The 24,375-nt window shown below is 37.9% G+C and overlaps 1 protein-coding gene across 2 annotated transcripts in view; it reads right to left on the reverse strand.

The window, feature by feature from the left end:
- LOC124594853 (serine/threonine-protein kinase mTOR) overlaps positions 1-24,375 on the reverse strand; it is a 264,014-nt gene that overhangs the window by 213,492 nt on the left and 26,147 nt on the right. For both annotated transcript variants that reach the window (XM_047133312.1, XM_047133311.1), the window contains exons 5-6: positions 15,345-15,541; positions 8,791-8,989 (exon numbers count right to left, since the gene is read on the reverse strand). In XM_047133312.1, coding sequence (XP_046989268.1) covers positions 8,791-8,989; positions 15,345-15,541 — 396 coding nt within the window. The remainder of the gene's footprint in view (positions 1-8,790; positions 8,990-15,344; positions 15,542-24,375) is intronic.

A 24,375-nucleotide genomic window follows, 5' to 3' on the forward strand; every position in this document is an offset into this window, starting at 1 on the left:
TGACCATCATAATTCGAACCAGCTACCTCCCAAATGAGCATCAACATATAAGTGAGTGTTAGTGACCTTGATTATGGAAGCAGGTAATGCTTATCACACCTACATTCATAACAATAGCTCTGTACTGATAATGTCAGTCTACTGTAAATTATAGATCATAGTTTATGTTCACAAATTATGATTGTTTTGCAGTCAAATACCTCATGTTGTGAATCAACAAGGATTCTGTACATAGCTTACTTCCTAACCATGTTCCAAATGAGACAACCAGCTGATGTAACAATACACACATCTGCTCATTTAAACCTGATGGCTGGACTACAGTGAATACACTCATAGATATTCACATCTCAGAGATACTTATTTGCTGAGTGACAGTGTAGTTTAAATTGTAACTGATGAGGAACAGAAACGAGGGTCAGATGTTCAAAACATAATGAGTTACTGCTGTGTTGATGGAGGTGGCACTGTAGCCACATGTTTGAGTGATAATCAAAGGTTCAGATCCTATGATTAAATTAATCCACCACCAGGTGAATTTCTACTGATTTTATTACAATTTGGTCTCAAAGGATGAAGTCAACACCAGAATTTAAACCCTATCATATCTACAGAACAGTCAGTGTCAATGCAAAGCTATGCAGTTTTATGTTTAAGCTTTATGTTACATTGTCACTTAATGAAGTTCAATGAACACAAAAATTAGTAAAAAATAAAGAATTTTCTTAATAGCAGCTAAGCTGTTGACATGCACGTAGCCTAAACCAATAAACTGCCACAGCTGAATTATCGAGCTTGAAGAGCTGCTGTATCATTCATTCTTGGGAATTTTTGTTTGTAATAAATCTAGTGGCACCTTGGGGGATGCAATATATCACAAGCTGTTCCACATGGATTTATATTTACTCACACATAATAGGTACCCTCAGAATTTGGGTACGAAGGGCAAAAAGTATTACTGAAGAAAGGGGTCTGTAGAATGACTTTATACACTTAAAATGGCTTTTTTAAGAAAATGGATACTCTTCAAAATATCACTGGAAGAAAGAGAGTACTTATAGATACACACCCACAATTCAGTGAATTAAGAAGTTTGTTCTGTTGACCCATGACAACCAGGAGGCAGTTGATAGCAGCACCCAGATTGATAACATGTTTCCTCATTCCCAAAAGATGTTTGGCCACTTTCACATAATGAACAAAATCTGAGGTTACTCAACATTGGTTTTGTGATTAGACTGCAGGACACCAACTCTTAACATATAAAACTATGAAACATTACAGTGGCCTTCAGTGTAACCTATGGGAGGTTAATCACCACTTGTGATATATACATAAACTGCCTGGTGAATAACACTGAAAGTCCCACGAGGCTGGATGATAACATATGTAATAAAGTTACATTTCAGTAACACTGTCGCAAAATGCAGGAAGATGAGCAGGTGATTCATACTTGCTATAGGGACTGCGAATTACTCCTTAATATACATAAATTTAATGCATTCCATGTAAACAGGCAGAAAGACCCATCATTGTTCGAGGACATAATCCATGAGTCAACACTGAAATTGTCACAACTGTTAAGAATCTAGGTGCATGTATCCACAACAATGATTTATGAACTGAATGATTTATGAAATTAGTTATTAATCTGATAGCACCTCCAGGTAGGGTGGAGAAGATTAATGAAAGAGCAGCACGCTGTGTTATGGTTTCAAGGCTCATCTAACTTCAGAAGCAGATGTTATAAGAAACCCATAATGAATCAAGGAGAAATTTATTTGTAAAATTTTGAGAGTTCATGTTCTGAGAGGAGGCATGCAACATTTTACTTCCTCCAACATATAAGGGGGGATTCCACCGCACACAAATGACCATGATGGTAAAATCAGATAAATTTGAGCTGACACGGGGGCTTATCAACAGCCATTCTTCCAATGCATCATTCAAAAATGACCCTTAAAAGGGAGGAAATGACAGTGGCACCTGTACACTAACCAAATATGTTCCCAGACTTTTGAGTGATAAACAAAAGGAAAATTGTGTGTCAGTTTGAACAGAGTTGAAGGATCATCTTCATTTAGGTCTGGACTTCATGTCCAAAATTGTAAGTGGAGTTGGGTCTATGCATTTGAAACTGAGACAGTAATTCAACTTCTCAATGGGAACTCAAACCAGTGAATCTTCTCACCCTACAAAGGCATGTCAGTCAAACCTGAATATCAAAGTCATACTCATTGTTTCTTTCGATACTTAGGGCATAGCGTGACCAGAGTTAGTTCCAAGGGGAACAACCATAAATGCCAAATTTTACAAGGGCATACCGCAACATTTGTGAAACAATGTATGAAGAAATAGACAAGGAAAATGGGCCAATGGCTTCCTTCTTCATCACACCAACATGTCATGCCACAACTCACTTTTGATTCACGAGCATCTGGCCAGAAAAAGTCTTCCTATCCGTTTACACCCACCTTACTCACCAGATTTAGCACTATACGATTTCTGGCTCTTCACAAAAATTAAAACTGTGCTTAAAGGAAAACATTTTGACATCATTCCTGATGTTGAGAGGGCCACAACAACAGCTGAATGGTCTTCCAAAAGAAGCCTCTCATGTATTCTTCCAGTCATGGATTCAACATTGGGACAGGCACATTGATAGTCAATGGCAGTGCTTTGAAGGAGATTAAATCAATTTCTGTGTCAGCTTATTACTTTGCTCCTAATAAAATTATTCACCTTTTTTAACACACTTCAATTAGTACATATATTTATATTAATTTGTTGACAGAATCTTTTAAAATCATGCAGCTGGATTATGGTAATACCAAAAGTTGTAAGTGAACAATCTTATAAATATCACAGAACAAAACCTTCTGAAAGTAACAAGTTGTGAACATACTGATGAGCAATTGCATAAGAAATATACAATATAGTATGAGATTATGAGTAGGTTCCAAATTTCTAATTTACTAACGTTTCACTATAGCATACCATGTTTACACCTCCATAAAATGTCTGCTGAATTCAAGACTGGCATAAATGATGAATCTGTATACATCTGCTGAAACTGTGCTATGAGCGCTATGATGGGAGTATCTTACACCAGTCTACTGATAGGTTTTGTTGAATCTTTTCTAGCAGTAACCTTAACTCCTCAAATGGTTCAGATTTATTGAGAAGACCTAAATGGAGAGAGATATCACACTATCCTCATTTCTCCAAATTCTCAACACCTCTTTCCCCATTCACTTTGATCACCCATGGCTCAGCATGACATCTGCCTTGATGTCAACCTCCAATTTTTTTTCTCATTATTGCCAGCAATATTTCAACTTCCACAGCTGCCACTTATGACATACTGAAATATCCTTCATATACAACATGGCCACTCATTGATGCTTCATTTGCATTGACAAGTGGTGCTTCTTCAAGTGTGCTGGAGGTCTCACCACATGCTTCACAAGCTGAAAATTCTCTCTCTACTTCCTCTGTATCAGATATCATAAGCCTTATCTCCAAATACACTCAGTACTTCTCATATAGCTGCTGACCATACACAAAACAGCACTCTCTTCCATCACTCAGAATCACCATGGACTGAAAGATAGTAACAAGTGAATCACATTCTATGCTAGAGCTTTGATCACCTTGTATCATAGCTTGACATGAGTAATATGTACATCTCCACCATCCTTTGCACCCACCACAAAGCGGCACGCTTCTGCCCTCCAACATCCAACTTACGCATCCACCCACTGCCCCATATCTTGGTTTTGTCACTAATTCCTACATTATCAGAGGAAGGGCTACCTGTAAAAGCAGCCACATTGTCCATCAACCTCACTGCAACCAAAGCACAGGATTCTATATGGGAACCAGTGTGAAGAAAATACTGGCCTGAGAGAAATGGCCTAGAGCCAATTATATGTAACATAGTTGCAGACAAAGTCATTCAACATAATGTAGCTGACTTCGGTGCCTACAAAAATGACTCTGTGTGTGTGTGAGAGAGAGAGATAGGTGTGACTCATAGAGAGGGATAGAAAAAGAGAGAGAGAGAGAGAGAGAGAGAGAGAGAGAGAGAGAGAGAGAGAGGGGGGGGGGGGGGGGGGCTTTCAAGGAGGATTTGGTCTGAAAGCTTAAAATGCTTTCCAAAAAGTAAACTCCTGTCCTCAAGTTAGAAAAGGCATGGTACTCACTGGCTACAATGAAAAATATTTGTGTCAATCAGAACAAACTCTTCTTGGTTTACAAGCTAAATCATGTCAAATAAAACATTCCAGCTTTCCACTGCTATCCATACCATCAACTTTAGGAGTTAATTCTAGAGACTGCCGGGACTAGCATGATATTCCACTTGTATGGGCATGATTGCAGAGCTTGCAGCTGCTCTGGACTGCCTTGGGACCAATGATGTCAGGTGATGTCCAAAGCCTGCCCTATATCCATATTAAGTATGTATCCCTGGTTCCCATTAAAATTGTTTTCCTTTAACCTAATCTCAACCATCTCCTTTACAACAGAATCCCAATATGACGATGCATCAGCCAAGACTCTCATGTTTTTAATCTGAATTTATGATCTTTTCCAGGCAATGCCGAGCTATGGCCGATGCTCCCGCCATTACAGGGAACATCATACACTCTGTATCTCGAAGAGCTATGTAGTCTTTAACTGGGCAGTATTGTCTGGAAAATAGTTACAGAAGACAATTTGAAAAGATGATAGTCTGGGTTCACGCGTCGTCATATTGAGAGACCATAGTACAGGAACTGGCAGAGGTTAGACTGAACAGCAACGATTTTAACAGAGACCAGGGGTACAAGTTTATGAGGGCATGTGGGAGAGGTCTGGATATTGAGCAAAAGTGAAGATGGGTGATTGACACTTATATGGAGGTGGGAGTGACAGTTTCAAACCTAGCACTGGCCCCTCATGCCACGTGACGTCATTGGTTCTGCAGTGAACTGGAGCTGCTGCGAGCAGCACAACTCACCTTTTCTGCACGTGTCACTTCGGCCCTCTTTAATTGGTTTCAGATTCTGCAATTGTGACCACATAAGCGGAATTCGAAGCCAGCCCCGGCAGTGACCAATTTTTACTCCTGAAGACAATGATGGAGATAGCTGTTGAAAGCTTGAGTTTTTTATTTGAAATGATGTAGCTTGTAAACCAAGAAGAGTTTATTCAGGCATCCCACCATGAAAGACTCTCGAGGACATAAGTGTCAATGAGTTGGAAACACATTCAACAAAGACACAATAGTTTCTTCTTGGGGTGTTAGTCCCACAAGGAATATAGAAAATCTTCTGTGAAGTCTGGAAAGCAGGACAAGGGAACTGGCAAAAGTAAAGCTTTGAGTCATAAACTTGGACAGCTCAGTCAGTAAGGGATTGCCCACAAAGGTGAGGTCCTGGGTTTGAATTTTGTCCAACACACAGTTTGAAATTGCCAGGAAGTTTCGCATCACACATTCTGTTTCAGAATGGAAGATTCATTATGGAAGCTCGTGAAAAGATCAATACACTGTTGCTTGAGAAGTTGCAAATCATGTTAACCCAGGATCCTGAGCAAATTAATTTGTTTAATGAATTTATGAATGAAAAAAAAGAAAAAAAGAAAGAAATGATCATATGGCACTGATGGCTGGGAGTCCACATCTCGGGAAGTTCGACTAACGAGCTGAAGTCTTTTCAGTTGACACCACATTGGGCGACTTGTGTGTCAATGATGATGATGATGATGATGATGATGACACAGCACCCAGTCCTTGAGCAGAGGAAATCTCTGACCTGGCGGGGAATAAACTTGTGCTTGCTGCATGGCAGTCACACACACTAACCACTCAGCTACAGGTAGCAAACAAATTTATAAATGCACTTATAACTTTCAGAAGTATATCAGCTTGAGTTTCCATTTTTCTTTCTTAAAAATATGTACTAAACTTATCATGAATCAGTTCTACATCAAAAATACCCACATCTCATTCTGAGTGCATGGCAGAGGGCACTTCCCGCTGTACCACTTATTAGGGCTGCTTCTCATTCCACTCATTTATGGGGCATAGGAAGAATGATAGCTTAAACGTCTCTGTGTTTGATTTAATGTGTTTAATCTTGTATTTGCATTCCTAATGGGAGCATATGTAGGTGGTTGAGCATATTCCTAGATTTCTCACTTAACACCGGAGAATCAACAAAAAATTTATTAAAAATTTCAGTCAAATGTTTTGTGAAATGATGTTCCTAAAATTAAAAAATAAACTAGATTACAAAAGCATCTGACACACTTCATTTGCTGTACACAGTTCTGAGCATCATTCAACAACACATCAAATGTTTCTATAACCTTTTTAAGTGTCATTTAACAAAACATTTGACCAAATTTTTTCTATTTTTGTTTTCTTCTCTTTTCTATTTTCAAATTTTGATCAGTAAGCATGCTCTTGTCGGCACCTCATTAGATTTCATAGCATCTTCTGTACTGAAATCTTCTGAATATAGTACATGCTTCAAAGGAAGCTAATTTAAAAATCAAATACTAAACCAGTGCAACTTTTTATGCAAAATAACTACAGCTGGAGGAGATGAACTTTCTGGCACTTCATTTCCCCTCCTAGTGTCTTCTGGCTTCAAATTGTTCTAAATTTAGAACTTGATTCAAAGGAAGACTTTTTAACAGTTAAATACAACACCAATGTAGCTTTTTATGCGCAGAATGGCAGGCCTTGAAGAGATGAACTTTTGGACACTTCATTTACATCGCTAGCAGCAGCTGTTTGTGTAATACATCAATTTCCTCTCAAACAACTACTCAAGTTTTTCTTCATTATGGTACCTGATTACTTTCAATCAATCAAATATTTTTCTTTGTGGAACTAAACCTCACACTAGTCAATAGAAGTAAACATCACACTGGTGAATTCAATTTCCCATTTCTCCATTTTCCACTCTTCGCTTGACAATGAAAACTGGGTAAAAATTCATTGTTTATTTTCCCCTCAAATCAAAAATTAAGTAGTAGATTTTTTGTTTTTTTTATTTTATTTTTATTTATTTATTTTTGCATCAAACTAGACATCATCTGTTCAATTTGATGCCTCATTTATCCATTTTCCACACTTTGGCTATGAAAAATCAGGCAAAAATTTTTCCTCAAATCAATAATTACTTGTTTCTGAATTATGCTGATTACTTTCAAGCAAATAACACATATTTTTCCAAAACTAGATCTCACACTAGTCAATTCGTTATACCATTTGTCAATTTCCCACTTTCCATTCAGCTGTGAAAATTCAGACAATATCCCATTGCATAATTCACAGGAAGCCTTATTTTTGCTCTGTTCTAACGTTTTACCAAAAGTTGTTCTCAATATCTGAAAGAAAGCCCAGATCATATCCATCTCCAAGAAGGAAGCAGTAGTAATCCCCAGATAACTATACATCAGTATCACTGACATCCATCTGTTGTAGAATCTTTAACATATTTTGAGTTCGAAACATAAAAAGGTAGTTCACTGTATTCCATTTCTTCCTCAACAAGGCTTTATTCTGTTCTGATAGCAAAATACATGAACAATATCAATTTATGTTTGACAATACTTTAAAAACTTGATGGTATCTAAAAATGTAACAAACAGTGTAGTACTGTTAACAATGTGTTAACACAAACCCAAGTGTCACTAGTTTTCTCAAATGTCGGTAATTTGGATTGTGCATAAAGTTATGAAGGGCAGGCTGCTGAAATGAACAATCAATCTAACTTATCAAAACTTGTGCATTAGGTTCTTCATAATAATTTTTGTTCCTCCTACCTGCAATGCAGAATTCATTCTCCAAATCATGTAATATTCGTCATCTTCAGAACATTTACCATTTTCATCCAGAAGATCTTGTTCTGAGCTATTATTACAAGTGTTCCTGCATTTGTTAGTTTGACAAATGATATCTATGAGCCACATTACCTGAGTATTCCTATTTACATGTTTTTACACACATGTGAAAGGAGGAAGGATATGTACAACAGAAAACGGCAGTTGATGCTAAAACAAACAACCTTCAACATCACTGTTGCACACAATGTCGGCATACGTGTTAGCTCAAATCTCACTAATTTTGCCTTCATGGACTTTTCATGATATACAGGTTTCATTATATGAAACACAGAAACATGTTACACAGTAGCAACAAATAAAGAACTTCAACTGTCTCCTAGCCCTAAACAATGCGAGTAAGAAAAATCAAACAACTATTGTCACAACTTACAAATTAATACATATTTCAATAATTCATAATAAACTGAAAGGGAATAATTTATTACCTACATATTGTGAATTTAAGGCTAAAACTAATTGAATGTATGCAGTATGTTGGTCAGCTCCAATGTGTTAGCACATTAGCAGACCTATTCAATAAAAGCCATGAAATATTTTAATAATTAATCACATTAACAATTATGATACATAAATTTAAACAATGGAACTAAGGACAACAGTACAAGTGAAATGATGGCCCAAAGAATCATGAATGTCTTTCTCTTTTTTTTAGAGTATCGTTACTTATAATTACCACGTATAGTTTCTGTTTACGTTGGTACACACTGCAAAATATACAATCAATAAAATGGAGTGATTTATGAAACATGCTGTAGCATGCATTATTTTGTAGAAGTGCAATTGTTACAAAAAACGTTTCAGTTGGGAAGCAAATGGTCTGAAATGGGAACCAAATGGTCTGAAACAAAAGTATTCATATTGGTTTAAAAAAAACAAATAGTCACTTACATTATTTTGAGGATTGGGTTGGCAGACAATTTTTTCCATCAGTCCTTCATAATTTCGTTCCCATTCAGCATTGCTACACCGCAAAAGTTCATTAAGGACAAGTAAGGAGCCATGAATTCTATCATCCCGGTTCACTCCCTTTTCTCTTGTGTATATATCTTCAAATCCAGTAATTGCCTCATCATAGCACTGTTTATACCTGAAAAACAAGAAACAAAAGACTGATAATTGTAAGACTGTTAATCAGTACAAATAATCATACTGGCAGTAGTTGCCAAACAGGTGGTACCGGCAAATATTCTCGCCATTAGATTACTGCTAAAAGTTAAATTTGTCTGCGGAAGACATAGTAATTCTGTATCAAAAGGAAAAAAATCACTACATATAATTATAAAATTATGAGAGAACTGATGGTCTGTACTTCCAATCAGGAGGTAAAATATTTATATTTAGTACAGTAAAATCTCAGTTATCCATGAGCGGATTATCCATGGCCTATTATTTCTCCTTTAAGATGCTAAAAATTTTTCTTTTACCTGGGAGTGATCATCAGTGAACAATGATATCGCCTTACAATACAAGTGTAGTAAACAATTTGCTGCTCGTACACCTCAAGCACTGGATGGCACTGTTATAGTGAACATTGTTCTGTTAGTGCACAAACTGGAAATAATACAGAAACTCGAAAAAGGAAATGGTACAGATTTACAATGTGGATGACATTACAATCTGTGATATTTGTAAAAACAAATAATCTGTGATATTTGGAAAAACAAAGACAAAATATTCAATCTCATTCATCTAAAGGGTAGTCAATGTGGAAGGTTATGAAAATGTCTACATACGCAGAACTGGATAAATCCACGTACAATGGTTTCAGCAGAAAACAGAAGAGGGCACACAAGTATGTGGCCCAATATGCAGCAGACCGGTCCAGTTTCTCTTCACAATCTTTGGGATTGAAGTAGATTTAAATGCAACTTCAGAGTGAGTAACAAGATTCAAACAGCATCATGGCACCTGGGAGATTGCATGAGAAAATTTAAAGCTGGAGAAAATATACCACATGGATGAAACTGGGCTGTTTTGGAAGCTTTAGCTTTTGAGAGAGAGCATAGTGCACCTGGCTATAAATCAAGTAAGGGAACAATAACTGTGTTCTGTTGTGCTAATGGTACAGGATCACATAAAGTTAAGTTTGATACAATAGGTAAAGCTAAAAAATCATGCTGTTTCAAAGGAAAAGATATGCACAATTTACCTGTCCATTATTTTCACAAGAAAGGGGCCTGGATGGACTGCACAATATTTCAAACATGGTTCCACAATTGCTTTGTGCCACAGTTGCAAGAACATTTAATGTCAAAGGGTCTATCTGCAAGAGCTGCACCATTACTAAATGATGTACCATTGCATCTGAACGAACTTGTTCTGAAATCGGATGACAAGATACTATCTGTAAAATATTTACCCCCTAATGTGACAGCTTTAATTCAGTCAATGGATCAGAGTGTCATTGCTGCCATGAAGAAAATATTGTAGAAGAAATCTGCTACAAAAACTTGTTGATGATGGCAACAATATTCAAAGATTTTGGAAACAACTGAACATGCTAGATGCAATTTATGAAATGTCAAAGGCGTTGCATAAGGTAAAACAATCAACCACAGCCAAGTTGTGGATAAATATTAATCCCAAATTTGATGAAATCAGTGATTTCAGTGACAAAGAAGATAGCTCATTAGAAATGTTAGCTGCTGTTTTAAAAAGTACTCCAGGGTGTGAAACTGTCGATAACAAAAATAATTCTCATTAGTTTGACATGGACTGCACAGAACCAGGTCATGAGATATTAGTGACAGTGCTATTGTTCAGCGAGTACAAGGTGACTGACAGTGACATAGATGAGAACATTCTCCTAATTCCAGAAGCAGTAATCAATTATGCATCAGCACTTCAATGGACCAAAGGGTTACTGGACTACCTGCAAAAGCATGAAGATGCTCCCCTTTCTGACAAGCCAATGTTGCATTAGATTTATACTGCAATGTGTAAAAGACAAGCTACTTTACTGAGGCATAACCTAATTCAGGATTATTTTGTTTCAAAGAAGTGTAGTGTAAAGTGAAATTGGCTTGCACTCTATTCTTCGTAAGTACTGCATTTTCACAAATAATATGATGAATAAAGTAGAATTTACTATAAACACTAGTTAAGTGAGTTTAATTATGACATTATAATTAATTTTACAGTAATGTGTACTTCAACTGCAGGTCATTCGTGGAATTTCATTATGCATGGGTTTCAAATCCCCAATTACTATGGATAACTGAGAGTACACTGTACTGTCAATAGACGCGTATAAATATAGATGACACTATTGTAAGTTTTGTCCACCTCAGTAGTTAAATGGCAAGTGTACCTAAGTGTTATGTGGAGGACTTGAGTTCAATTCCCAGTGCTGCAACACACAAATGTAAATATGTATGACACTATCATAGTTTTTGACCACTCCAATAGCTATATGGTCAGTGTAACTGAGTGTTAGAGGAGGTGGATTTGAGTTCAATTTCCATGGTTGCAAGGGATTCTTTCGCAGTAGGAGAGCTAGAACGGGATGCACTCAGCCTCATGATGCCAACTGATGAGCTGCTTCAGTGACACATAGCAGTGCCAAGGTCTGGTAAACTGACAATGGCAGGGAGAGAGAGATGCTGGCTCCTTGTTCCTCCATACCACATCTGAATGACTGAATGACGCCATTGGCAGAAGATGATACAGAGGATGGTCAACATTGAATGACTCAACAGGGTCAGTACATGGAGCTGGTATTGCAGCTTTTGGAGGTGTTAGTTCCTTACTTCCTGGGAGGGGAGGGGGACAGAGTGGAGGCATAGGTTGGGGGTGGTTAAAAATGGAAAGCAGCAATGATAGAAAATTATCAAGAAAGAATATGTACAACTATAAGTACAAGATACGTATAAAAGAGTGTTACACAGATATTCATGGACCCAACATTGAAATTTATGGAATGAACATAGAACAGTACTGAGAAAACTAAGAGGATAAGTAAAGAAATAATCCTGTCTCCTTTTTATATTACTTTTACAATCACAAAACTATGTAAAAAAGGACAGCATTAATAAACATCCTTGGAAATCACAATCTACTTCTATATCTACACTCCACAGGCCTTCTAAGGGTATGTGACATAGGGTCTTTCTGGCAGCATTACCTTTCTTCCTCTTCCCAGTTCCATTCACAAATGGTGTGTAGAAAGAGTGACTGATTGATAGGTTGTAAAACTCCATACATGTTCTAATTTCTCTGATTTTCTTGCTGAGGTTATTTTATGAAGCACATGTGGGAGGGAATAATGTGCTCCCTGACTTTTCCCGGAACATCCTCCCCCAGCATTTCAACAGTAAACGTTTTCGTGTTGAACAATGCCTCTCTTGTAGCATATGTCACTAGAGTTTCTGAGCATCTCTATAACACCTGAATTACATTGTGATGAATGTGCTTCTCTTCATTCAATCTTCTCTGCTTCTTCAATTAATCCAATTCAGTAAACATCATCTTTAATGGATATTTATAATAGAGGGAAACATTCCACGTAGGAAATATATATCTAAAAACAAAGATGATGTGACTTACCAAATGAAAGTGCTGGCAGGTCGACAGACACACATCAAACACAAACATACACACAAAATTCAAGCTTTCGCAACAAACTGTTGCCTCATCAGGAAAGAGGCTGTCGACCTGCCAGCACTTTCATTTGGTAAGTCACATCATCTTTGTTAATGGATATTTACATTGCTATAAGAGTCTTCCAGTCAGTCTCGAGCTGGCATCTGATTCTCTTAAAATTTGCTTTATGTGGTTGTTCCACTTTAGGTTACTCTGGACATTCACTCCTAGATATTTTATGGTAGTTCCTGTTTTCAGTTATTTGTTGCAACAGTGTAATAGAATAGTAGTGGATCTATTTGTGCACAATGCATTATGTTGATTTACATTGAGTTTCAATTGCCAGTCCCTGCATCAATCATCAATCCTCTGTAAGGCTTCGATACAGTCTTTTGGTGTTGCTACCCTCCTACAGACAAATACATCCTCTACGAAAAGCCTCTTGGTGCTTCCAGTCTTACCCATTATACCATTTATATGCATTGTAAACAGTAATGGCTCCATCATATTTCCTCTGGGTACTCCTGAAACTACTTGTACCTCTTTTCAATTTGTTTAGTTAATAATGACATGTTAAATTCTGTCCACAAGAAAATCCTGAATCCAGCCCCAAATCTTGTCCGACACTTGGTAAACTTGTATTTTGTACACTAAACAACAGTGCTGAACTGTACTGAATGTCTTCCCGTAGTCAAGGAATATGGCATCAAATAAGGCACAACTGTCTATGTCACTCTTGGATCTCATGGATGAACAGAACTTTGTAAGATCTCTGCTTGCAGAAACTATGTTGATTTTTATAATGGAGACTACTGTTCCTCAAAAACATCATAATGTGTGGGCATAAAACCTGTTCTACAATTCTACACAGACTGACATCAGCAATATAAGCCTATACTTATGCACTTCCACCTTATTACCTTTAATTAAAATGGGATTGTGCATTTTTTCCTAACTGAATGGTAGCCTTCGTTCCTACAACAACCGATGATAAACTGCTACTAGAAGGGAAACAAATTCTACCGCTCAGTCTCTGTAGAGTCTAACAGGTTTCTCACTCACTTCAGATGCCTTTCCACTATTAAGTGGTTTTAGTTTATTTACTTTGAGACCACTTGTCAAAAACTGCCATTTCGGCATTAGTGCGAATATTGAAAGGAGGAACTGTGCTGGCGTAAGCATACCAGTCGGCAAAGATGTAGTGCAAAGATCAATAGTAGGCACTGGATCAAGCTTGCCTATCATGAGAGAGGCCATAGACACACTGACAAGCAACATGTTACCAACGCCCTCTCGACAGCAAGTATTTAGGCCACCACCACTGACCGGAGGGCCTAACTAACTCACACTTCAATTTGGTGTCTGTCAGTTTGATCGCAGAGCGGGTGTAGTTCATCTCAGGCTACAACAGCGGATAGCAACCAGACTTGGGACTAAAGTTTGTAATAGCAAGGTTACCGATATTGTCTGCAAGAGGGCTATTGCTGATGAGCTTGTACCACAACACATGGACTTTATTCCAATTAAGTTCATGTAAATAAAGAACTGTATTAATCCACATGTGCATTTGTGTTGTAGAAAGAGGATCCGGCCACCCATAACAAAATCCTCTTCCTTGCTTCCTTGGTACAAGACCCTACAGGAACCACATTATGATCTTCCACTATGAAGCAGTTTTGGAAGATGGAATTAAGTATTGTGACTTCGTTTGTCATCTTTTGTTTTTGTTGCAATGTGACCACTGAGCAACAGAACAGGTAGTTTTGATCTGTTTACTAGATTTATGTGACACTGAAACTTCTTAAGCTAATGCCACAATAGATGATCTACTCTAACAAAGTTACACAATTCTAATCATGTCAGGTGGAAGGTGGCACACTGGGCTGAAATTGTCACTCTGTGAAGTTTCCTTGTGCAACTGTTGCTGTGCAATGAGCTATGGTCTATTTCTTTTATTTTGTGGCAATTGTCACTGGATGACCTGTCCCACTAAGTTGTTTCTATCACAAGTAGCACAGCAGCCACAAGATTTACTGTGCTGTACTATACTTTGTTTGTTTGTGTGGTAATGCCTGAAAACTGTGTAGTAAGTATCATCCTAAGACAATTTCTTAAAAGAAAGTACACAATACAGTGCTGACTTACTGTCAGTTACGAGTGTATGGTCCGTTATTTATTTGCATGTGTTCTTAAAGTCAAAGCATTACATGAATAATGTGACATACATTTACCTGTCGTGTACGTCCCTTACAGTATGGGTTACTGGAGTACATAAATTGTCGGGAATGTTACATGTTACAAATTGTACAACTGTCGGTTTTATACATGTGAATGGCATTATCACTGTACATGTTACTTATCCTTATATTTTTAGTCTCCAATTTTAGATTGGAACACTTCTGACACAATGTTTCCACATAAATTCTTTACTACCTTACATAACTTAAATAACACTGTAATACATTGTGTGTGTGTGTGTGTGTGTGTGTGTGTGTGTGTGTGTGTGTGAGAGAGAGAGAGAGAGAGAGAGAGAGAGAGAGAGAGAGAGAGAACATTCCATAGAACTGAAAGACTTCACTGGTTTCCATGTATGAATCAGAACATTTTATATATGTATGATGCAGCTTACAGGAGCATACACACACACACACACACACACACACACACACACACACACACACACACACACACACACAGAGGCAGAGAGACAGTAGGTAATGTGGGGCGAGAAGCATGTTTTAATTTGTTATGTAGCATGGCGTCCCACATTTGGACACCACCAAAAGCAATTGGAGCCACAGTCACACATAAAAATTGATTTAATTAGTTGATACATCAATTGAACATAACTGATAACTTACCACAATGGTTTCTGGGTTTGTTTAGCTGTTTCACGCTGTGTTGTCACGACAAGTGCAGCCCTGAGTGCCTCTACAGCCCCTTCGCGAATAACTGCTTTTGAATCACGAATAGCATTAAAGATGAGATCAAAGAATTGCTGAACTTGTTGAAAGAAGTATGTTGGCATAGAAACAGCCAGTTCCCTCAGTACTAAAACCTGCAAATTTAAGACATGTGTATCACAACAGCTCATTGGAGATACATTTAAAAATTACACACTGATGCATCAGGAAAATAAGGTTGTATATAGTAAGTCACTAGAAGTTTACAGTAACAGAGAAAAACCCAAAGCTTTACCTTTGGGTTCACAGTTATGAGAGAACTCAGGCTGACATAACGAAATCTCATGTATGAGACAACCTAAGATAAACTGGTAACTTATATCTATACTCTTCGATCTTTATTATGGTGTGTTGTGGACAGTAGTAGGTAGGGTTTAAGGGCGCTCAACTGCTGAGGTCATTAGCGCAAGTTGTGGACAGTAATTTGGGTACCACCGTCATTTCCAACCTTCCTGTTCCAGTTACAAATGGTGCACGGTACTGTTGGTAAGCCTCCATTTGGCCTTGAATCTCTCTATTTTTATCTTAATGGTATGCTTCCAGATGTTAAGCCGAATTGTTGTTCCCATCTTAGCCACCATATTTTGACATTCCACCTGTTGTCTTCTTCAAGTTGTGCTATTATGTGTACTCACTGGAAGCATACCATTAATCAATCATGCTCAGAAAATCTGAGAGATCACATCACTTCACTCTACAGGCAGATGTTCCACAATGTACACAAGTTGGATACGCTGTGCCACAAGAAAGGTTGTCTTCTCAGTATGCTAACCTTCCTAATCCCATGTCAAGATAAATAAGTCATAAGTAAAAAAGCATCAAAGGATGTAGCAGATGTTGAGAGTCAAAACTGACTATAAACAGTGGCATCAAACAGTCAACAGTTCACTGCTTGGTTGGAGTCCAGGCAGCAAGTGCACATAACACCATTTTTCGCAGCACTTGAAGGAAAAAAACTGACTCAGTTGTCAACATATTGTGCATAAAATGGGAATAACAGTTTGGCTGAACACCTAGCAGAACACCAGTAATCAATCATACTGAGAAAATCTGAGAGATCACATAATTTTATCTTCATGGTCTTTTTACTAGACTTACATGGTAGGAAGCTATATATCAGAACTTTATTAGCAATCCACATTGTGATGCAACATGCCTCTCTTGTAGTGTCTGTCACTGGGGTTGTATGAGCAACTCAGAGGCGCATTCACACTTACTAAATAAATCTGTGACAAAACACACTATTCTTCTTTGGATCATCTTTCCTATTAATCCTACTTGTTAAGGATGACAGACTGATGAACAATGCTCAAGAACTGGTTAAATGAGAGTTTTGTAAGCCATCCCATTCATGTGTGGCATACACTTTCTGATATCCTTTAAATGAATCTCAGTTTGACATTGGCCTTTCCTACGATTAGTTTTACATGGTAGTTCCATTTTAAATCATTATGTATGCATACTTCATGATATTTAGCAGCTGTGATTGCTTCCATTAATTCTACAGTAATTGCTTAATCTTACAGTAATGTGTCTTTCCTTTTATTTATATGCAATATGTTACATTTGTTTATGTTAAGGATCAACTGCTAATCCTCACTACCAAGTGTCGACACTCTGCAGGACTTAACGCATTTGCTACAACTTACTAGTGTTATGACTTATCTGTATACAACAGCATCATCCATGAACAGTCTCATAAAGCTTTACATGTTATCCACTATGTTATGCTCTTCAGTTTGAGTGCCCGTGTGTGGGCAAGTGTATGCATAACAGCTCATGTGCAGGCAGCCAAGCAGAGTGTAGCCTGTATGACTGTATGCCTCAGCCGAATGCCTAAGAGCAGGGGTGTGCAAAAGGCTGGTGCATCAGACAAAGCAGAAATGCAGTGCAATAAGGCCATTTGTTGGTTAGCCTATGCTACCTGCATCTGTCCATGGGCAACCTGACATATTCCTGTTAAGAATGACATGCTGTGTTCCGTTTACTAGGAGCTCTTCAATCTAATCACAAAGCTAGTCTGATATTCTTTATTCCCATGTTTTTTGCATTGTGTGATGATGCAGAACTGTGTCAAATGTCTTCCAGAAGATAAGGCATCAACTGAGCCAGAACTCTCTACTGCCTACTGACTCTCACGGACAAACAGAGCGAGTTAAGTTTCACATAAATGTTGTTTGTTGTATTCACATCGGTTCCTACAGATGAGATTTTAGACCTTCAGAAACATTATAATGCCATTGCTGTTGTCTCCAGTCCAAATACTGTTTTGATGCAGCTCTCTATGCTACTCCACCCAGTGTAAGCCTCTTCATCTTTGAGTAACTACTGCAACCCATATCCCTTTGGGCCTGCTTATCGTATCTGTCTCTTGGCCTTGATCTGCAATTTTTACACCCCCATACTTTCCTCCAAAACTAAACTGATGATTCATTGATGACTCAGACTGTGTCCTATCTACTGATCCATTGTTCCAGTCAAGTTATGCCACAAATTTCTATTCTCCCCAATTCTATTCAGTACTTCCTCAGAAGTTACGTTATATAACCATCTCATCTTCAGCATTCTTTTGTACCACAATTGTGCTACACTCCAGATAAATGCCTCCAGAAAAGATTACCTAACATTTAAATTTACATTACATGTTAACAAACTTCTCTTTTTCAGAAATGTTTTTCTTGCCACTGCCAGTCTACATTTTGCATCCCCTCTTCTTCGTCCAACATCAGTTATTTTACTGCCCACATAGATAAACTCTGCCAGTCTACATTTTGCATCCCCTCTTCTTCGTCCAACATCAGTTATTTTACTGCCCACATAGATAAACTCATCTATGACTTTCCATGTGCATTTCCAAATGTAATTCCCTCAGCACTGCCTGATTTGACTACATTCAGTTACCCTTGTTTTTCTTTTGTTAGTGTTAATCTTGTATCCTACTTTCAAGACGCTGTCCATCCCATTCAACTGCACTTCGAAGTCCTTTGCTCTCACTGGCAGAGTTACAAACTGGCAAACCTCCAAGTTTTTATTTCTCCTCCCTGTACTTTAATTCCTTCTCCAAATTTTTCTGTGGCTTCTTTTACTGCTTGCTCTTGTACAGACTGAACAACATTGTGGATAAGCTACCGTTCTGTCTCACTGCCTTCTCAACCACTGCTTCCCTTTCATGTCCTTTGAGTCTTATAACTGCAATCTGGTTTCTGTATAATTTGAACATAACCTTTTGCTCTCTGCATTTTACCCCTGCTACCTTCAGAATTTCAAAGAGTGTATTCCAGCCAACACTGTCAAAAACTGTCTCTAGGCCTAGAAATGCTATGAACACAGGTTTGCCTTTCTTTAATCTATTTTCTAAGTTGTAAGGTCAGTATTGCTCACTTGTTACCAATATTTCTATGGAACCAAAACTGATCTTCCTTAAGGTCAGCTTCTACCAGTTTCTTTCATTCTTCTGTAATTTGTGTCAATATTTTGCGACTATGACTTATTAAACTGGTAGTGCAAAAATATTCACACCTGTTGGCATCTGTTTTATTTGGAAGTGGAATTATTACATTCTTCTTGAAGTTTGAGAGTATATCTCTCTCTGATGCATCTTGCACACCAGGTGGAGTAGTTGCCTCTACCACGGATATCAGCAATTTCGCAGAATGTCGTCTACTTCAAGGGCCTTGTTTTGGCTTAGGTCTTTCAGTGCTCTGTCAAATTCTTCTGCAGTATCATACCTCCCATCTCATCTACATCTACTTCCTATTCTCATTCTAAAATATTGCCTTCCAAGTAGATTCCTTCCAACTTTCAGCTTTTCCATCATTGCTTAGTACTGGCTTTCGATCTGAGATCTTCACATTCATACACCTTATTCTCCATTTTCCTCAGGTCTCTCTAATTTTCCTGTATGTGTTATCCCTAGTCTATACATGCTTCTATAGACTTACATTTGTTCCCTAGCCATTATTCCTTGTCCATTTTGCAGCTTCTGTCAATCTCATTTTTTTGACGTTTGTATTCCTATTTGCTGGCTTTATTTGTTACACTTTTATATTCTCACCTTTCATCAATTACATTCAATATCTTCTGTGATATCCAACAAATTATACTAGGCTTTGTCTTTTTACTGATTTGATCTTCTCCTGCCTTCACTATTTCATCTCTCAAAGTTACCCACTCGCCTTCTACTGTATTACTTTCCCCTGTTCAGATAAAAGTTGCCTAAGACTCCCTTTGAAACTCTCAACAATCTCTCTCTCTTCCAACTTATCCAGGTCCTATCTTCTCAATTTCCTACCATTTTGCAAATTCCACAGTCTTAACCTACAGTTCATAGTCTAATAAAGTACGATCAGAGTCCACATCTGCCCCTGGAAATGTCTTACAGTTAAAAATCTGGTCATAACACACCAGCATAAATCTTGCTTCTAAATTCTACAACACACTGACATCAGCGATGTATGCCTATAGTTGTTTGCATCCCTGTGACAACTTTTCTTGAAAACACAAACGACCTGTGCACATTTCACTCCTGCAGCTTCCAAGAAGAAAAGACAGTTTGTTTGCATAATGTATAATACAGTTGCCACATCAGATCTAGACACCTTTGCCCTGGTAAGTGATTTCAGTTGATTTTCTATACCATGACCACTTATTTTCATATCTATTACTTTGGTGTTGGTGCAACAACTGAAAGGAGGAACTGCAGTACAACTTCCCTTGGTGAGACAGTTTCGGAAAAAGCAATTTAGTGTTTCAGTCTTCTCTCTATCATCCCCTGTTTCAATGTCCAACTGCACATTGAGTGCGTGGACAAATGGCTTTGAACTATTTTACTTCTGAAATGAATACTTCACTCATGGCTCAATATAAATATTTTAGCTTTGCACATCTGGGTGGCAAATAAACAAGACTGAAATATGTGTGTGTGTGTGTGTGTGTGTGTGTGTGTGTGTGTGTGTATTTTCCATCCAAGAAAAGACATTGCCTGGAAACTTCTCAATGAGTTCAGTATTATTTGTGTGTCTGTCAACCACTCAATGCCTGAACTTTATGGCGAGTGGTTATTTTCACTCCCCAATGCTTTCCAGTTTACATTATGTGAATAAAAGTGATAACTGAAGCAATACAAAAATTAAAAAGTCACATGTAAAAAAGAAAGGGAATATGAAACAAGGCAAAAGACAAAGAGGGTAGTACTATGCAAAAGGCATAAATAAAGTCCTCATCATTCGCATTTTCTGTAGTTTTCACACAGCATTCTAGGTAAATGCCAGGAACATTTCTGGTGAAAGTCTATGGTCAACATCATTTATGATCCATCCTAATTTGTTTTTGTTGTTATTGTTGTTGCAGTTCAAAGACTGGTTTGATGCAGCTCTCCACATTAGTCTATCCTGTGCAAGCCTCTTCATCTCTGTATAGCTACCAAAACCTACATCCATTTGAACCAGCTTACTGTATGCTAGCCTGGTCTCCCTCTACAATTTTACACCCCCCCCCCCCCCCCCCCAACATTTCTTATCATTAGCAAAACTAAGAAACTTTAGGATGTGTCGTGTCAATCCCTCTCTTCTTTCAATCAAGTTATGTCACAAATTTCTTTTTTCCCCAATTTGGCTTGGCATCTTCTCATTACTTACTTAATCCACTCATTTCATTTTCAGAATTTATCTGTAATACACATTTCAAATGCTTCTATTCTCTTCTTGCCTGTACTGTTAATCATCAACGTTTCATTTCTGTATGAGGTTACCCTCCAGACAAATACCTTCAAGAATGACTTCGCAACACTTAAATTTGCACTTCATATTAAGATGCCATTCTCTTTTAGAAATGCTTTTCTCGTTATTGCCAGTATGTGTTTTATATAATCTTTCTCTGACCACTGTCAGTTATTCTGCTGGCAAAATAGCAAAACCCATTGACTCACTACATAATTTAATTCCCAAAGCATCAGCTGACTTAAGTCGATTGGATCCCACTACCCCTGTTTTACTTTTGTTAGTATCTTACCACTTCTTTTCAAGATAGTATCCATTCCTTTCAAGTGAACTTCCAAATCATTTGCTGCCTCTGACAGAATTACAATGTCATCGGTACTCCTTAAAAGTTTATATAATTTCTCACTCAACTTTAATTTGCTTTCCAAATTCCCCTTGGTTTCTTTATTACTTGTTTATCGTACTGATTGAATAACACTGGGGAGAGGGTACAACACTGTTCTAGTCCCTTCTCAACTATGGCTTCAATTTCATGTCCTTAACTCTTACAAGTGCAATATGGTTTCTGTTCAAGTGGTTGATAACTTTTCACTGCATGTATCTTATATTAGCTACAATGAGAATTTCAAAGAGTGTTTCCCAGTCAACATCATCAAAAGCTCTCTCTATTTTTCTTTTTTATTTGAGTCATCAATATTCTGATTTTATATAAAAACAAAGATGAGGTGACTTACCGAACGAAAGCGCTGGCGGGTCGATAGACACACAAACAAACACAAACATACACACAAAATTCAAGCTTTCGCAACAAACTGTTGCCTCATCAGGAAAGAGGGAAGGAGAGGGGAAGACGAAAGGAACTGGGTTTTAAGGGAGAGGGTAAGGAGTCATTCCAATCCCGGGAGCGGAAAGACTTACCTTAGGGGGAAAAAAGGACAGGTATACACTCGCACACACGCACATATCCATCCACACATACAGACACAAGCAAATACTTCTAAATGGTTCATCGTCAAACGCTCTGTGATTTAAGAAATTCATCGTACATTCTCGCACATAGTTCAACTTGTATAAAAGGAAATTTACTTTGAAAGTAATGCTTTTCAAACCACCATTCACAATATTTTCCCATAACCTATCAGAAATAGGTTAATTTCAGTAGTCGTCAGAGAGCACCAGATAACAGGCACCACTGTGCTTTGGCAGCTGCTATGACACAGGAAGTCTGTATGTTTGTACGTGTAAAACATTAAAAGATCTTCTGTTATGTCATAAAAGAAGAAAGACATCGGAGGATAAGCCAAGAGCATAGGAATTCCGTGAACCATACTAAAATGGCACATTTAAAGTGCATACTTAAAGAGCACATTTGTATGTCCAGATTCCCAATGAAGTAAGCCTCGACCTGATATTAAGCTTTTCAGTGTGGGTTTCGGGATGTAAATTTTTTGGAGTACCAGTACTGTATTAATTCATTTTTGATTCTTTATTATGGCATAATGCCATACGTGCTAGAACACGAAAACGTGCACTTGAAATGCAGTGAGCGGTTGAAATTAGCCAACAGCGTCGAACTAAACACTTTGTTTCAAACACAATGACTGCCTCAGTGTAAAAGATTAATAAAAACCAAATTTCTTTAGCAAACTGACAAAAATAGCTTCATTGTTCTACAAGATGATTAATTCGTGGCTGTCAGTGAAGTGGAAATAAAATAAAATCTGAAACTAATAACATATATTAGCCTTCCACACTTATGTGAATGTATTTTAATTCACTTGATAGCTCCTGGCCACAGAAATCCATTTTATTTTCATTTGATGTGTGAGCAATAAACAAAGAGGAAACAGCAAAATCACTAAATGTTAACACGGGTCACATGGAGACTACACACTTTCCCACTATAACTCAGACTGCACATCAGCCTCGGATCTACAATATTTCTGAACCAGGGCAATGCTAAGATAGTGGCGCAACCAACTCCACTCCCCCCCCCCCCCCCCCCCCCCCAAATCTGTACCCCAGTTCCCTCCCTCAAGCGTTTGAGATACGAAGTCAAATATTTAAAAAAATCGAATTTTCAAAAATATTTTCATTTTGTAGTGTACATCCTTCTGAAGAGTCTGATATACATAAAACATATATGAGAGGCGTTTGAAAAGTCCATGCAAAAATAAAAACTACTTACATGTTTGGGGTAAACTTTGTCCATCACTGTTCTAATTTGTTGATCCCTTCTGAATAATAGGAATTGTCCAAGTCTGCAAAATAGCTATTAGTTGCTGCAATCACCTCCTCATTTGAATAAAATCTTTGTCCTGCCAGCAATTTCTTCAAATTGGGGAACAAATAGTAGTCTGAGGGGGCCAAGTCTGGAGAATAGGAGGGATGTGAAACGAGTTGGAATCCTATTTCCATTAATTTTGTGACCACAACTGCTGAGGTGTGTGCTGGTGCATTGTCGTGATGGAAAAGGACTTTTTTGCGGTCCAATCTCCGGCGTTTTTCTTGCAGCCCGGTTTTCAAACAGTCCAATAACGAATGAATAATATGCACCTGTAATAGCCTTACCCTTTTCAAGATAGTCGATCAGGATTATCCCTTGCAAATCCCAAAAGACAGTCGCCATAACCTTTCCGGCTGAAGGACTGGTCTTCGCCTTTTTTGGTGCAGATTCTCCCTTGGTAACCCATTGTTTAGATTGTTGTTTGGTCTCAGGAGTATAGTAATGTATCCATGTTTCATCGACAGTGATGAAACGACGCTTTCAGTGCTGAAGATTCTTCCTGAACAACTGCAAACCAATCCCTGCAACACTTCACATGATTCCGTTTTTTGGTCAAGCGTGAGCAATCGCAGATCCCATCTTGCGAATAGCTTTCTCATGTCCAAATGTTTATGCAAAATATTATATACCCGTTCATCCGAGATGCCCACAGCACTACCAATCTCACGAACCTTAACTCTTCTGTCATCCATCACCATATCATGGATTTTATCAATGATTTCTGGAGTTGTAATCTCCAAAGGGCGTCCAGAACGTTAAGAATCACTTGTGCCCATATGGCCCCTCCGAAAATTTTGAAACAACTTATAAACTGATCTAATCGAAGGTGCAGAGTCACCGTAATGTTCATCAAGCTTATCTTTAGCCTCCTGATGCATTTTGCCTTTCATAAAGTAATGTTTAATCACCACACGACATTCTTCTT

Source organism: Schistocerca americana, chromosome 2 (genome assembly GCF_021461395.2).
Source record: "Schistocerca americana isolate TAMUIC-IGC-003095 chromosome 2, iqSchAmer2.1, whole genome shotgun sequence".
NCBI classification, from domain to species: Eukaryota; Metazoa; Arthropoda; class Insecta; order Orthoptera; family Acrididae; genus Schistocerca; species Schistocerca americana.